This window comes from Bubalus kerabau, chromosome 4 (genome assembly GCF_029407905.1).
Source record: "Bubalus kerabau isolate K-KA32 ecotype Philippines breed swamp buffalo chromosome 4, PCC_UOA_SB_1v2, whole genome shotgun sequence".
Lineage (NCBI taxonomy): Eukaryota > Metazoa > Chordata > Mammalia > Artiodactyla > Bovidae > Bubalus > Bubalus kerabau.
This window is the reverse complement of record NC_073627.1, coordinates 9278611-9295814: the sequence shown is the minus strand read 5'-3', so window position 1 is coordinate 9295814 and position 17204 is coordinate 9278611. Positions and strand designations below refer to the sequence as shown.

Sequence of the window (17204 nt, the reverse complement as noted above, 5' to 3'; positions counted from 1 at the left end):
CAGGTGAGGGCAGGACATGTATGGGAAATCTCTGTATATTGACAATTTTGCTGTGAACCTAAAACTTCTAAAAAAAAAAAAAAATCATTTATCAAAAAAAAGCCAATATAATTCATTTGAGGAAATTGACAAACTGATCCTAAAATTCATATGTAAATTCAAAGGACTGATAACAGCCAAAATAATCTTGAAAAAGAACAAAAATGAAGACTCAAAATTTACAATTATCAACACAGCATGGTACTGCCATAAGAACAGGCATATTGAGAAATAAACTCCTACATTCACAGTCATTTGGTTTTTAACAAGGGTGCCAACACAATTCAATGGGAGAAAGAATAGTATTTCTAGCAAATGGTGCTAGAATGACTGATCTCATGCAGAAGAATGATGCTGGAGTCCTACATCACAACATCCATAAAACTTGACTCAAATGGATCACAGAACAAAATGTAAAAGCTAAAACTATAAAATTCTTACAAAAAAAATACAGGAATAAATCTTTGTGACTTGGAGTCTTCCTAGGACACCAAAAGCACAAACAACAGAAGATAAAGTAGATAAATCAGACTTAATAAAAAATTTTAAAATTCTAAGATTCAAAAGATACTACCAAGAAAATGAGAAAAATCAACTTAAAGAATGGAAGAAAATATTTGTAAATTATATATATAAGGGACTTTCACCTATAATATATAAAGAACTCTTATAACTCAATAACAAAAAGACGAGGAATTCCCTGGCAGTTCACTGGTTAAGACTCAGCACTTCCAATTCTGAGGGCTGGGGTTTAATCCCTGGTCGGGGAACAAGTCACACGGTGTGGCCAAAATAATAATAATAATAATAATACAAATAACCCAATTAAAAAATGAGCAAAAGATCTGAGCAGAAATTTCTCCAAAGAAGAGATGAAATGCCCATAAACATATGAAAATATGATCAACATCTTAGATATTGGGGAAATGCAAATCAAAGCCACAAAAAACCACTTTACACCTACTAGGATAGTGTTAGTCGCTCAGTCGTGTCCAACTTTTGCGACCCTCTGGACTATAACCCGCCAGGCTCCTCTGTCCATGGAATTCTCCAGGCAAGAATACTGGAGTGGGTTGCCATTTCCTTCTCCAGGCGATCTTCTCGACCCAAGGATCAAACCCGGGGCTCCCACATTGCAGGCAGAATCTTTATTGTCTGAAGCATCAGGGGCTAGTAGGATAGCTATAATCAAAAAGATAACTCTAGAACGTGGAGAAATTGGAACCTTCGTCCATTGCCGGTGGGAATGTAAAATGGTACCGCCACTTTGGAAAACAACCTGGTAGCTCCTAAAAGATTTAACACAGAGACACCAGAGCCCAGCAAGCCCACTACCCCGGGTATACAGCCGAGAAATCTGAAAACAATGTCCACACAAAAACTGATGCTAAGAATCCAGTCACAGAAGCCAACTAGTCCTATGATTCCACTTATACAAAATGTCCAGTTATAGGCAAATCTGTAGACAGAAAATAGATTACTGGATAACTAGGGCTGGGGTTGGGGTTGGGAGAGGAAATGGAAAGTGATTACTAATGGGAAGAAAATGGGAACTGACTGCTGATGGTCGTAGACATTCTTTTGGGGGTGATCATTAGGTTCTAATTTTTTTTTTTTTTTAATTTTGGCCACATGTGTACTGAATCCTAACCACTAGACCAGTAACTACCTGAATAGGTTCTAAAATTGATTATGGTGATATCTGCACAACTCTCTGAATATACTAAAAACCACTGAATTATATAAGTGGGTGGACTGTATACTATGTGAATTACATCTCAATATTCTATTAAGGAAAATAACCATAATCTAACACCTTAATGAGTCTCCTTCCAGGCTTTATGCTTTTTAAAAAGAAATTTCACTATTTACACTGTTTTACAATTTATTTTCATATAACAAAGCAAACATTTTCTAACATTTGTAGTAATCATTTTAATGGCTGCACTAATCTATTGGATAGCTGCTTTGTACTTGAATATTTAAATTATTTCTATTTCTCACTAATATAAATAGTAACTAAATCTTGGGGAAAATTCTTACTTCCTGAGGATAATCCTATTAGTGGAATTGTTGGAGTAAAGGGATAAACATTTTTAAGGCTTTTGATTCTTACTAATAAATCTATCTTCAGAAAGTAATACAAGGACTATATTCTTAAGAATGTGGTCTTATGTATTTAAGTACCTACAGCCTATATACTGAGAATTATTTATCTTTGGAAATTTAATAAAAAACTTATTAATTTGCATTTCTTATAGATTTAATAACTTTCCTTTGTTTATAACTTTTTTCTTATGCCTTTCTTCAGTTCAGTTGCTCAGTTGTGTCTGATTCTTTGCAACCCCATGGACTGCAGCATGCCAGGCTTCCCTGTCCGTCACCAACTCCCAGAGCTTGCTTCAACTCAGGTCCATCAAGTCAGTGATGCCTTCCAACCATCTCATCCTCTGTCATCCCCTTCTTCTCCTGCCTTCAAGCTTTCCCAGCATCAGGGTCTTTTCCAATGAGTCAGTTCTTTACATCATGTGGCCAAAGTATTGGAGTTTCACCTTCAGCATCAGTCCTTCCAATGACTATTCAGGACTGATTTCCTTTGGACTGACTGGTTTGATCTCTGTGCAGTCCAAGGGACTCTCAAGAGTCTTCTCTCCAACACCACAGTTCTAATGCATGCCTTTCTTATTGGTTCATAACCCTTTATCATATACTGTAAATATTTTCCCTGCTATTTTTATTTCATTTGATTACTGTGAGAGATCAAAATTTTATATTTTAGGTAAAAAAGAACATACTTTCCCCTTACTGTTTGACAGAACTGTGAAAGGCTTTCCTCTACCAAATTAATTTCTTACAGTTACTATTATGGTTTCATTTTTACATTTAATCTACATAGAATTTTAGTATAAGACGCGAAGTACGAGTTCACACTTCTCCCATGCAGCCGGCTGTCTGGCCTTGCTTTAAGGCTCTGTTACAGTATTCCACGCTCCTTTATGAATGCAGACCTGCATCCAGACTTCGGTTCCAGTGCTGCCTGTATTCCAGTGTTTTCAAATGAATTCATAGTAGGTTTTGATATTCACTAGGGAAAGTTCTTTTTGAGAATTTTGTTGGCTATTGACAGATGTTTATTCTTCCAGAGGAACCTTTTATCAGGACCAAAAAATAAATTTAAAAATCCTCATTGAAATTTTCTAGAATTGCATTAAACATATACATTGAGCTGACGAACTTAAGTGCCTTTAAATAAGCAGGAATCCTTTCTACTCAATACCTACTACAGCATCAACTGAAGGAATATCATGATTAAGTAATAAATGAAACATTGGCGCACAAGCAAATTAAAGCCTGGACACTCTTTTTCCTTTCTCTTTGCCTTTGGCTTCATTGCCACCTCCTAACTTCACATTGCTCCCCAACTGCCAGGAACCATTGCCCAAATTTAAATTTTCTTGCCCTGGGACACCTTATATGTCTTATCTTTTTTAGCTGCTCCCTTCCTTCTCCCCATTCAAACCTAACAGCCCAATATCCTATTACTACCAAACTCTACACTAGGTAACCAACCAGCTCCGTGATAAAAAGCGTGAGGCCCTCACTGTGTTAGTGTCTCATTTTACAGAGAAGTTGAGGCAAAGCTGATACAACTATCTAGAAAGTACATCCTGAATCTGGTTACTATTAAGAGACATCCGGGACAGCGGGGGGGTTTCAGAGCACAGAGGCTGCATCAAGTCTTACTGAAGGTGGATGAACCAGCCCATAAGCCTGAAGGTCATCACCCTCCCTTTGCCTGACTTCATGTTCACCAAAGAAGCCAATATGTCTTTCTAGGTCTCTCATAACAAGAAGGAAATTCCTTGTTTGACCTTGAGTAAATAATTTTGCCAAAGCCTCAGTTTTCTTTTCTATAAAATGGAGATAGTGATATATATGTATTATATGATACTCACAGATTTGTCGTGAGAACAAAATAAAACACATTAAGAGGTTTAGCCAGGAAGAGCCCTCAACAGATGAGGATGATTGGTTTTACATGTTACGGGGTCACCCGAGCCTCTGGTCTATCTAAGGAGTGACAAGCAATGCTTGAAGAAATGGTCTGTGTCCTCACTTCCTCCTATAAACTCCTAAACCTCTGCCTCCTCCTCCTCAGACCTCCCTCACACACGCACTCAGGTAGGGCACTGAATTATTCTCCATCCCTCACAGGCCTCATGTTAGAGATACTTATTGAGAAGACAAGCGGATTTCAGAGCAGTATACCTAGAAATGTGAAAATACTGGGGTATTGTCAATGCAAAGCTACCAGAGAAAGGGGGAAAGTTATTCCTGAACAGTTCCTGCACTTCAGATACAGAAAATACTTACTAAATGCATCTACTGCCTTTGTCATGTTGCTCTGGGGAGACCTGAAAGATAAAAAGAAAAAAGTTTTCCCCAGAAAACTGAAAAAGAGAAGAAACCAAAAAACGATCACATTTTCATTTAAGTCTGTAAAAGCTCTGTGCTCTATGTGGTCTGGTAAACACTTCAGTGGCCTCAATGCTCCCTGCTCCAAGGTGTCCTTGCTTCAGAGACTGTGGGAAAAGTGCTACTTGGTTGGCTCTTTATTAACCACAGAACATGATTCTCTCACATTAAATTTATGACACAGAGTCATGCATGTCTTTTTTCAGAAATGGTACTTCTCTGTACGCTCTACAGCCTGTCAAGAAAATCCCATGCACTGCAATGAAAAGCCCTAGCCACAACCAGAGAAAGCCCGCAAGCTGTACAAACACCCAACCCAGACAAAAAAAGGAAAAAAATTTTAAAAGGAAAGAAAGAAATGATACTTCAGGCAGGACAAAAATCTCCTCTACCTTGCTGTTTCTAAACTGTAAAAGCAAATCATGAGGGCTCAATTTTCCACCACTCCAACTACGTAAAAAATTACTCTGTGGTTCTTCAGTGTTAAAAGCAACACCATCAACGGCTATATGGGTTTGGGCGCAGTATCACCGACTGGTTAAAAACGTGGGCTTCGAGGCGGAGTCCTGCTTTGCCACTTATTAGTTGTGTGGTTTTAGACAAGTGGCTTCATTTCTCTTTTGCTTTCTCATTTATAAAACAGGGCCACTATCACTTACCTGTGAGAAGGAAACGAGATACAGTAACTTAAGGGTAAGTGTTTGCAGGTCATGGTAAGAGAGTCTGTAAGAAATTACACTTCTTATCCTATCAGCCAAGTCTACTCCCAGATCTTGAAAAGATATCATTTACAAACAATCCGAAAGAAAAAACCTAAAGGAGAGCAGGTGACTTAAATTACTGACACAAAAAAGGTAATATGTTTTAACCAATAGGAAAACATTTTCCCCCACCATAAAAACTCAAGCCTGAGGGAGGCTCAAGAGGGAGGGGACATATGTATACCTATGGCTGATTCATGCTGATGCATGACAGAAGCCAAAACAATGCTGTAAAGCAACTATCCTTCAATTAAAAATAAATTAAATTAAAAAAAAAAAAAAAAAAAACCCACACCTCATGCCATCCCTGGAAGCGAATACTCTGTAGACTCCATTTAATGATACTACCCTCACCTGGCACTTGGATAAGATCGGGTGGTGGTGGTGTTTTAGCCGCTCAGTCGTGTCCAACACTTTGTGACCCCATGGACTGTAGCCTGCCAGGCTCCTTTGTGATTTCCCAGGCAAGAATACTGGAGCAGGTTGCCATTGCCTTCTCCAGGGGATCTTCCCAACCCAGGGATTGAACCTGCGCCTCCTGCTTGGCAGGTGGATTCATTACCACAGAGCCACCAGGGTAGATATACTATTTCACACTCCAGGCCCCAAATAAGTAGGAACTGATTTGTAGGCTATAGACTATTGAATTATAATCAACTCAGCTAGTACTCTGCTGTAAATCATTCAGAGTGGACTCCACTTTATGGTACCTTTAAAGTCAGACCCCACGCATGTCCTCAGTGCCTTCTGATCACACCAAGAACAAAATCCAAACTCCCGCCATATCCTGATGCAGTCATCTCTCTGTCCGCTGCAGATGCTCCTACTTGCACTGTGTGCATCCCGCAGGCCCTCCGGTAGCCATCACACTCCCTTCCACACCTGGCCTTTGTTGCAACAGACATCAGCTGATCTTCACACCTTCTCACCACCCAGCTCTCCACCACCTCCCCCTCTCTTACTGTCTAGTAGAACTCACTCTGCTGTTTTCTTAACATGCATGGTGACTACCAGCCCGTCTACAACTAAGTTGCATAAGAAGAATGAGCACTGTCTTGCTCATTACTTCTTTCCTACCTTTTGGAAGATGGCTGTTGCATGCATGGTGCTCTTTATAGAATAAAGACATAGAAGTTTCAAGATTGGGAAGACAATTCAGGAAGAGAGAAAGATCTACAAGGTGGAGCAGAACCACTCAGCACTGACCTTATGACAGGTACATGATCCCTTGTCTAGCAACGAAGTTCCATGAACACAGGGATGGACTGTATTTGTATTCACAGTCCCTAACATTTGCTGAATGAATGTTGAATTTTTGTTAAGTTTGTGTCATTCATCTTTGGAGACCACTTCTCCAATATCCATTGGTTTATGCTTTTAAAAATATGTGATATATATACATATGTATACTCATATAAACACCTCTCTTTTGCTTGGAACAGTGCAAATTCTGAATGCTTAATGATCCTGTGACTGGAGAATTTTATGCCCTTTTGGGGCTTTAAAAAGGAAGCACAGAAAGTTCAATGCAAAATTTTTAACAACAGATAAAATTCTATAAGGCAAGCTTCACAATTTATCAATTCACATAGCACAAGAGTGGTAAAGACTTCTTATTCCCCTTTCTTCAAATCTAGATGATGATCTGCAGAGAAATCACCTGCAAGGTTTTAGACAGTTTTACTTACAACTTAAACAGGCCCCTGCTTTCAGTGGCAGGACCTGGGAAAGGGGCAGAAGGCACCATGTCTGGCCTTGAAGATGGCAACCAGCAGCCACTGAAGCAGCCCAAGAACCAGGCCGAGGGGATGGATGAGGAAGATAAGACATTCAACCAGAAACGGAAAGAAGAGGTCTCGGGGAATGGCCGCCTGGCCACAAGTGGAATTAAGAAATCTATTAAAAAGCAAAGCTGTTCCTTGTGCCTGAGGAAATAAAGGCCCTTGATTCCATTCCTGTCTAAACATCTGGATTTCCAGCTATAACATCTGTTGCCACCTATAGCTAGAATGAAGTGTTGTTTTAGAGCCTGCTGTACATTTAAAAATAAACTTTTGTTAAAAAAAAAAAAAAAAGTAATAATAAATGGGACTTCCCTGGTGGTCCAATGGCTAAGACTCCATGCCCCCAGTGCAAAGGGCCTGGGTTCAATCCCTGGTCAGGAAACTAGATCCCACATGCCACAACTAAAGAACCTAAAAAATCTTGCATGCCACAACTAAAAATCCCTGCATGCTGCAACTAAAAATCCTGCATGCTTCAGCTAAGATTTCACATACTGCAACTAAGACCCAGCACAGCCAAATACATAAGAAATATGCTCAAGGTTATTCACAGTTTTTAGAAAAACAGGACTAGGAACTTATTTCCGTGCAGGGATTATGTCAGTGGAAACTACCATCACAGGTTAGTGCAAAATCCAGAGTGTGGATGTAACCACGGCTAATCTATGACGACTGCTGGTGGCCTTGCCACTCACTTGTACCACATGATCAGAAAATTTTAAGCCTGGATCCAAGAAAGTGACTGAGGACTATTTTCTATTTAACTTTGAGCCTATATCCTCACACATTAAAACACAGAAGATGTCTGCTGAACTGAAGGAGGAAATTGAGGCCCAGAGAAAGTCAGGGGAACATTGGTACTGTCCAGGGTCATACAGGAAGTGACCTGGGATGAGACTAAAATCCCTCCACAAGAAAAGGGAACCCTCTTACACTGTTGGTGGGAATGCAAACTAGTACAGCCACTATGGAGAACAGTGTGGAGATTCCTTAAAAAACTGGAAATAGACATGCCTTATGATCCAGCAATCCCACTGCTGGGCATACACACTGAGAAAACCAGAAGGGAAAGAGACACGAGTACCCCAATGTTCATTGCAGCACTGTTTATAATAGCCAGGACATGGAAGCAACCTAGATGTCCATCAGCAGATGAATGGATAAGAAAGCTGTGGTACATATACACAATGGAGTATTATTCAGCCATTAAAAAGAATACATTTGAATCAGTTCTAATGAGGTGGATGAAACTGGAGCCTATTATACAGAGTGAAGTAAGCCAGAAAGAAAAACACCAATACAATATACTAACGCATATATATGGAATTTAGAAAGATGGTAACAATAACCCTGTGTACGAGACAGCAAAAGAGACACTGATGTATAGAACAGTCTTATGGACTCTGTGGGAGAGGGAGAGGGTGGGAAGATTTGGGAGAATGGCATTGAAACATGTAAAATATCATGTATGAAATGAGATGCCAGTCCAGGTTCGATGCACGATGCTGGATGCTTGGGGCTGGTGCACTGGGACGACCCAGAGGGATGGAATGGGGAGGGAGGAGGGAGGAGGGTTCAGGATGGGGAACACATGTATACCTGTGGCGGATTCATTTTGATATTTGGCAAATCTAATACAGTTATGTAAAGTTTAAAAATAAAATTAAATTAAAAAATAAAAAAATAAAAAAATAAAAAAAAATAAAATAAAATCCCTCCACAAACCTTTTAGCTACCTCCCCCACCTCTGTCTATCTTACTTTCCCTTCTTCCTCCCTGACAGCTCCTTTTATCTTCTTTCTCTGCTTATTTGCTTTAAAACTTTCCCCTCATGTCTGCCCAATACTGGATATCAGTTAGGCCTATAACAGGTTTGTAATTTCTAGACTGTATCTATTCAAAATATAGCTTAAAACAGAAAGGAATGTTTCCAACTTCTTACTCGTTGATGTCCAAGTCCTGGTCATCAGAAGATTCATCTTCTCCCAGGACATTTTCAGAATCTGGTTTCCGAATGAGAAAGAAAAGTACTGTTCCCACAAGGCTAATCACCGTTAGGGCGATAAACACTGTTCTTCGGTCACTCTCTAGGGAGAAAAACAAAGATGAAAGTAGATAGCACTAGCCACACAAACAATTCCAGAGTCAGTATCATGTTCAGTATTTTGTTTATAACTATTTACATACTTTATCACTAATTTTATTTTACTGCATCAGTAAAAACCTAGGACAAAGAGATAAATAGGATACATCCACCTCTGTCTTTCAGTTAGAGAAATACTAATAAGCCAAAAGAAAAACAGCATAAGAACTTAATCATATTCTTTTAATCAGAGTATAGACAAAACAACTGAATTAAAAACTCTTTTGACAACTGATTAGTCTACCCACACATGCACAACCTTCTCCCACACTTTGAGATCCTACTTGAAGCGCAGTCATAAGCTATAAATCCTAGTATAATAATATAATCCAAGGGAAGATATTAAAAGCAAAAATCTGAGAGGACTTAAGAGTACCAACGTTCACTAGGACAATCTGAACCAAGCATACTGGGAATTTTCATGGAACTGCTATTTCGCTTAGAACGTATCTGAATAAAGCACAGTGAATAAAACAAACCTGATATCTGAGTTTTCCCTTGCCAAGCAAAATATATGTAGAGATTTCCAAAGAACAAGCTGGGGGAAGAAAAGGAGGGAGAGGATGTTGGGAAGTTATTTTCATATTTATGGGCTTTAAAATAATTTTTCCATTCCTTGTTAAAAAAAAAAGAGAGAGAGAGGCCTACATAACGAAGTTATCTACCTGCCCTAAGTCATTTAAAAGTATCAACTTCACCCTCTTTCTGAAAAACTCAACTGACCCAGAGGGAACTCAGTCTCCTTCCACATGACAGCAACCTGATTCAGAACCGGCTTCCAAAGACCTGACTCACTTTGAAACATGTGATGTATTGGAGTCTGGAATGACACCCAGAAAACAAGTTTACTCTACCTCTAAAATTCTGTATTTTAAAGAACTGGTGAAAAGATCAATGATTTAGTTATCTGCATCTAATCAAATACTTTATTTAGCACTTTCCTAGGAAAAAAAATCGGGCTTCCCTGATGGCTCAGTGGTAAAGAATCTACCTGCCAATGGAGGAGACGCAGATTCTATCCCTGGGTTGGGAAGATCCCCTGGAAAAGGAAATGGCAACCCACTCCTTTGTTGTATTCTTACCTGGGAAATCCCATGGACAGAGGAGACTGGCAGGGCTACATTCCTTGGGGTCACAAAAGTCAGACAGGACTGAGTGACTGAATAGCAACAGGGAAAAAATCATTCACTTACACTCCAGTTTCTTACTATACAACCCTTAAAACGATATTCATATTTGTTAAGCCTTCAGTTCAGTTTAGTCGCTCAGTCGTGTCCAGCTCTTTGCAACTCCACAGACTGCAGCATGCCAAGCTTCCCTGTCCATCACCAACTCCTGGAGTTTACTCAAACTTCTGTCCATAGAGTTAGTGATGCCTTTCAACCACCTCATCCTCTGTTGTTCCCTTCTCCTCCTGCCTTCGATCTTTCCCAGTGAGTCAGTTCTTTGCATCAGGTGGCCAAAGTATTGGAGTTTCAGCTTCAGTATCAGTCCTTCCAATGAATATTCAGGACTGATTTTCTTTAGGATGGACTGGTCAGATCTCCCTGCAGCTCAAAGGGCTCTCAAGAGTCTTCTCCACAGTTCAAAAGCATCAATTCTTTGAACTTCTACACAGTTCAAAAGCATCAATTCTACAGCACTCAGCTTTCTTTTTGGTCTAACTCTCACATTCATGCATGACTACTAGAAAAACCATAGCTTTGACTAGACGGACCTTCATTGGCAAAGTAATTTCTCTGCTTTTTAATATGCTGTTTAGATTGGTCATAGCTTTTCCTCCAAGGAGCAAGCATCTTTTCATTTCATGGCTGCAGTCACCATCTGCAGTGATTTTGGAGACCAAAAAAATAAAGTTTCTGATTCCACTGTTTCCCCATCTATTTGCCATGAAGTGATGGGACTGAATGCCATGATCTTAGTTTTCTGAATGCTGAGTTTTAAGCCAACTTTTTCACTGTGCTCTTTCACTTTCATCAAGAGGCTCGTCAGTTCTTCTTCGCTTTCTGCCATAAAGGTGGTGTCATCTGCATATCTGAGGTTACTGATATTTCTCCCAGCAATCTTGATTCCAGCTTGTGCTTCATCCAGTCCAGGATTTCTCTGTATATAAGTTAAATAAGCAGGGTGACAGTATGCAGCCTTGACGTACTCCTTTCCTGATGTGGAACCAGTCTGTTGTTCCATGTCCAGTTCTAACTGTTGCTTCTTGACCTGCATACAGATTTCTCAAGAGACAGGTCAGGTGGTCTAGTATTTCCATCTCATTAAGAATTTTCCAGTTTGTTGTGATCCACACAAAAGCTTTCGCATAGTCAATAAAGCAGTAGTAGATGTTTTTCTGGAACTCTCTTGCTTTTTTGATGACCCAACAGATGCTGGCAATTTGATCTCTGGTTCCTCTGCCTTTTCTAAATCCAGCTTGAACATCTGGGAGTTCATGGTTCATGTACTGTTGAAGCCTGGCTTGGAGAATTTTGAGCATTACTTTGCTAGTGTGTGAGATGGGTGCTGGTAATGCTTCCTAAGGCCCACCTGACTTCATATTCCAGTATGTCTGGCTCTAGGTGAGTGATCACACCATTGTCGTTATCTGGGTCATGAAGATCTTTTTTGTATTGTTCTTCTGTATATTCTTGCCGCCTCTTCTTAATATCTTCTGCTTCTGTTAGGTCCATACCATTTCTGTCCTTTATTGTGCCCATCTCTGCAAAGAAATGCTCCCTTGGTATCTCTAATTTTCTAGTCTTTCCCATTCTATTGTTTTCCTCTATTTCTTTGCACTGATCACTGAGGAAGGCTTTCTTATCTCTCCTTGATATTCTTTGGAACTTGCATTCAAATGGCCCTATCTTTCCTCTTCTCCTTTGCCTTTAGCTTCTCTTCTTTTCTCAGCTATTTGTAAGACCTCCTGAGACAACCATTTTGCCTCTTTGCATTTCTTTTTTTGGTTAAGCCTTACCAAAGCCAAAATTTTAGGCATTTAGGATATGAGGGTAAATCCTCAGGACAGATTCCATGATAGCAAGCATGCCTGTTGTTGCTTTTTACTGTGGAAATATATAACATGCCGTACCCTTCAGTGTCCATAGAGTTAGTCTCTGTTTGAAAATTTAATTGTTAACAGTTGTCAAGTAGCATAACTGGGTGGGAAGGACATGGCCTTTGGAATCCACATGATTGGATAAGTTACTTAACTTTTAGTTAAGCTTTTGTTATCTAATCTGTAGAATGGAGATAATACCTTCTTATCACAGGAGATTGTAACTATTATTGAGATTAAAGAGCCCAGTAGTACATAGGTGAAGAAGATCGCTCAGTCGTGTCCGACTCTTTGCGACCCCATGGACTGTAGCCTACCAGGCTCCTTGTCCATGGCATTTTCCAGGCATTACTAGAGTGGATTGCCATTTCCTTCTCCAGGGAACTTCCCGACCCAGGGATTGAACCCGGGTCTCCCACATTGTAGACAGACGCTTAACCATCTGAGCCACCAGGGAAGTCCAGTAGTATGTAAGGTATGTACAAAGTATGCATGCCTGCAAGTCACTTCAGTCCTATCTGACTCTTTGTGACCCTGTGGACTGTAGCCTGTCAGGTTCCCCTGTCCACTGGTATTCTCCAGGCAAGAATACTGGAGTGGGCGTCATACATGTATTCCACAGGATTGAACCCAATCTGCATTGGCAGGCGGTTTCTTTACCACTGAGCCACCTAAAGTATAGCAGAAGCTATATACATTATGGTTAATATTATTTTCCATTTGCTAATCATAAATTTCAATGAGGCAGATCCATGCATCTTTAAGTAATCCCATAAATTTTTAAATCTCTATGACATGTACCTGGGAATTTAACTCATGTAAAAAGAAGATCTGAGTTCTCAACACAATTGGGATCTAAAAAAAAGGTCTGACCAAAGAAAAAAAAAATTATAGGAAAGATGGAGCCATAAGAATTATTACCTAAATTGTAAGAGTGCCCAGAAAATTCCACTGTTTCTCCCAATAGTGTGCTCATCTGAATTTATCGTCAGGCAGTTTCCTTGTGCTGTCCAAAGTACTAAAATTCAAATCAAAAGTTTATCAAGGGAATGAAAGCATTTAGCTTTATATATTAAACATATAAACAATACTCTTAGACTCAGAAAATAGAAATCAAAATGCTTACCAGCAGCAGCAATTCCAATGAAAACAGAGGCTGTGTAGAAGGACCACGGGAAAGGCTGGATAAAAACGGCAATGTACATGCTAAAATATAACAGGTCAACGTATTACAGTCAAACAATACCTGAAACAGAATGTCAATTATGCCTTCTAGGAATCAATTCTGAGGGCTCTCTTCTTTCAAAATTCAAGCTGTAAAGGGCTTCTCCAGTGTTGGAAAAAAGAGGACAAGTGTCATTTCTGAACTTACTATTTCAAATTTGTGAACTCAGGCATTGAATAAAGGTTTGCAACTGGCCTTCGCCAAAAAGCTCAGCACACAGTGGGACTACAATTCTGCAACCCAGAAGAAATTTAATTCCCATTAATCTACTTGATACAAAATAAGATTATTACCTGAGTTCTTTTCAAGCCTCTAGAAAGAGGTTTTTGGACATTATATATATTAGTCACAAAAAAAAGGAAATATACACAAATCCCATCACTTTAAAACAATAGTACCGCTAAGCATCAAGTAGAGAGCCAAACCTCTAAAACACTACCTATAATCTATTCCAACCAAGTCAGCAAGTTCAAAGCACAAGTTTACTATGTGCTTGAAAGAAGCTGAAGGCATTCTAATTAAATGAAAGAAAACGGGATTACTTACCTGTAAAATAAACCACTAGCAAACATAGAAAGTTGAGGTCCTACAATGGCAACCACTGATGGTGTAATCAAATTTGAAGCAGAGAACACTCCATAAATAATTGCCATGCTGCACACGTAACATACAAAAGGGAAAAAAACAAAACTCTTGAAACACTGTCTCAAAGCTCAATTTTTTTCAAACCTAATTAGAGTCTACAGTTTTTGTTTTTTTTTTTTGCAATAACCACTCATTCTTTAGTCAGAATTTATAACTACATTCTTACACTGAATGTCACATTAAAGTTTTCACTTGTTTAAAATACTGAAGTCCTGTCAAATGAAAAGAATTAGTCTGCCTTGGACAATATGATTTTTAATATACCAGTGAATTATTATAGCAGCTAACACACCCCATGAAGAACATATTATTTTTTATGGAAAAGAGAAGTGAAATACAGAGGGGTCAAGTAACTTGTCAAAAGTGCAGCTGGACAGCTAGTCAACGGTGGAACCAGAATCTCATCCCTGGGAATCTGATTCCAGAGGCCCTCATCAACCAGTCTGCCCTACAGATTTAGCTGACAACTCCTGGCAGTGGCATGAAATCTCACTGCTATAAATAATCATGTAGCTATAACTTGTTTAAACCAGAATTTATTTAACTCAACATAATGGCTCACTCTTGAGAGTCCCTTGGACTGTAAGCGGATCCAACCAGTCCATCCTAAAGGAGATCAGTCCTGAGTGTTCATTGGTAGGACTGATGTTGAAGCTGAAACTCCAATATGTTGGCCACCTGATGCGAAGACCTGACTCATTTGAAAAGACCCTGATGCTGGGAAAGACTGAGGGCAGGAGAAGGGGATGACAGAGAATGAGATGGTTGGATGGCATCACCGACTCAATGCACATGGGTTTGGGTGGACTCCGAGAGGTGGCGATGGACAAGGAGGCCTGGCGTGCTGCGCTTAAGTTCAGTCGCTCAGTCGTGTCCGACTCTCTGCAACCCCATGAATCGCACCACACCAGGCCTCTCTGTTCATCACCAACTCCCGGAGTTCACTCAGACTCATGTCCATCGAGTTGGTAATGCCATCCAGCCATCTCATCCTCTGTCGTCCCCTTCTCCTCCTGCCCCCAATCCCTCCCAGCATCAGAGTCTTTTCCAATGAGTCAACTCTTCACATGAGGTGGCCAAAGTACTGGAGTTTCAGCTTTAGCATCATTCCTTCCAATGAAATCCCAGGGCTGATCTCCTTTAGAATGCACTGGTCGGATCTCCTTGCAGTCCAAGGGACTCTCAAGAGTCTTCTCCAACACCACAGTTCAAAAGCATCAATTCTTTGGTGCTCAGCTTTCTTCACAGTCCAACTCTCACATCCATACATGACCACTGGAAAAATCATAGCCTTGACTAGATGGACCTTTGTTGGCAAAGTAATGTCTCTATTTTTGAATATGCTATCTAGGTTGGTCATAACTTTTCTTCCAAGAAGTAAGCATCTTTAGTCACTTAGAAAAATGGACATTAACATTCTTATACTCTCAAGTATTATACATAAGATCAGGTTTAGGTTAGATAACAAAGAACCAAATAAGAAGAGTTGGGGAGGGTGAGAGGGGGAGCTGACCACAATCTAACATTTAACCATAGAGAAATTAAGAAATCTGTTTGTGTTTATACTGAGTTATCACAATGTACTTAGTGACCTATGAAGAGCTTTTCACTTCATTTCTCCACCTGTAAAATTGCCACTAAACACCTTAACTGAAATCTAAAAGCTCCTGATGACTGTATATTAATAATTATGAAATTAGAAAAACAGGAAGACCAACAAATATTTCAAGAGTCTTATAAAACATCCTCTGTTTAGGATTGGGAAGATGTAATTATGACAATACCTGAGTGCTTATTAAATGCCAGCCACTCTGCTAAGTGCTTTACACACATTAACCTGAGCAAGGAAGCTGATCACATAGAAGCAATTTCCTAAAATACCACAGCAATTAAGTTTTGAACCTCATTGTCTAATTCTACTTGAAACCTAAACTCATCATCTTTATCACATTATGTTCCCCTAAACAGTCTAGATACAGAGAAGAAAAAACAATCCAATCACAGTATCTTATGTTGTCCGTGACTCTGACGAACTTTTAAGCAATTTGTAGGATATACAAAGTAGAACCAATCATACAGTACAATACCTGGTATATCCACTGCCGTGAAAATCTGTACTATTTAGGCTCCTGATGACAGTTTGCTGTGTGGAAAATAAAACTAATCAATGAAAACGTTTTGTAACCTCCCACCCCCTCAGAAAATCCGTCTCCGAGTAGTGAGAATAAAGTAAAAATTCACGATGCTGGATGCTTAATACAGAAATCCCAACAGGAGAGAAGGGAAAGGACTACAGAACGGAAGGCAAACCAATGGCGGGCAGGTCAGGTGGGGAGGGCTGAAGACCATCTATAACTAGGCTTTACGTTTATTCCTTAAACTGTCCAAGTACTAATATAGTCCTTAGTACAGATAACAAATAAATAGGTCAACATATAAACTCCAAATCAGATCAGAGAAATAAACGACCCCACTAAGAGATGTCTGACACATGAAATCAAATCTTATCATGGAAAACGAGGAAGTGTTTGGTGACAAAATAAAAGGTGCAACTTAAGCGTACTATTAGACATAACGTGATCATTTTTGGAATGCATTATGACAAGCACTGCAAAGGAGGGAGAACAAAGTCCAACTCACCGCTACATTTCCACAAGTTTGAAAGGCGGTGAAGATAAACATAAAGGCAATTCCTAAAATAATGATGTTGAAAAGCTTTTTCGATTCCGGGGACATTTTGGCTCAACTCTGCTGGAGGTCAGCAGTAGCCCAGGGCAGTCACTCAGCTCTCCTCCAGGCGAGCCCACTGCAATCCTGGGAGAAGAAATGAGATGGTGAGAGGAGGCAGATCCAGGAGCAGGGCAGCCAAGCTGTCAACTTCCAGGTCTTGAGTAGAATCCGGGGCTTAGGGTGAAGTTCTCCCCACAGGCTTAGCTAGGACCTTCCTAGCGCACGATTCGAGTAGGGAAGGACCCAACACCCTGAGAAGAGCAAAGAACGTTGCTGCTCCAAGTTGAGGAGCCAAGAGAGAATCAGGAGTCAAGGGCGAGATGCAGCAGCCGGTACGACCCCGCCGCCTTGCCCTGAC

The 17204-nt window shown here is 39.9% G+C and overlaps 1 protein-coding gene across 2 annotated transcripts in view; it reads right to left on the bottom strand.

Moving 5' to 3' along the window:
• Window positions 1-17204, bottom strand: part of MFSD11 (major facilitator superfamily domain containing 11) — a 29382-nt gene that overhangs the window by 11697 nt on the left and 481 nt on the right. The window contains exons 2-9 of one of the 2 annotated variants that reach the window (XM_055575221.1): window positions 16757-16930; window positions 16204-16259; window positions 14018-14125; window positions 13373-13452; window positions 13168-13264; window positions 9683-9741; window positions 9003-9147; window positions 4414-4454 (exon numbers count right to left, since the gene is read on the bottom strand). In XM_055575221.1, the coding sequence (XP_055431196.1) occupies window positions 4414-4454; window positions 9003-9147; window positions 9683-9741; window positions 13168-13264; window positions 13373-13452; window positions 14018-14125; window positions 16204-16259; window positions 16757-16852 (682 nt within the window). In that variant the 5' untranslated portion in view covers window positions 16853-16930. Of the gene's footprint in view, window positions 1-4413; window positions 4455-9002; window positions 9148-9682; window positions 9742-13167; window positions 13265-13372; window positions 13453-14017; window positions 14126-16203; window positions 16260-16756; window positions 17201-17204 lie in introns of those variants that run through there. The other variant, XM_055575222.1, reaches the window with a different exon arrangement.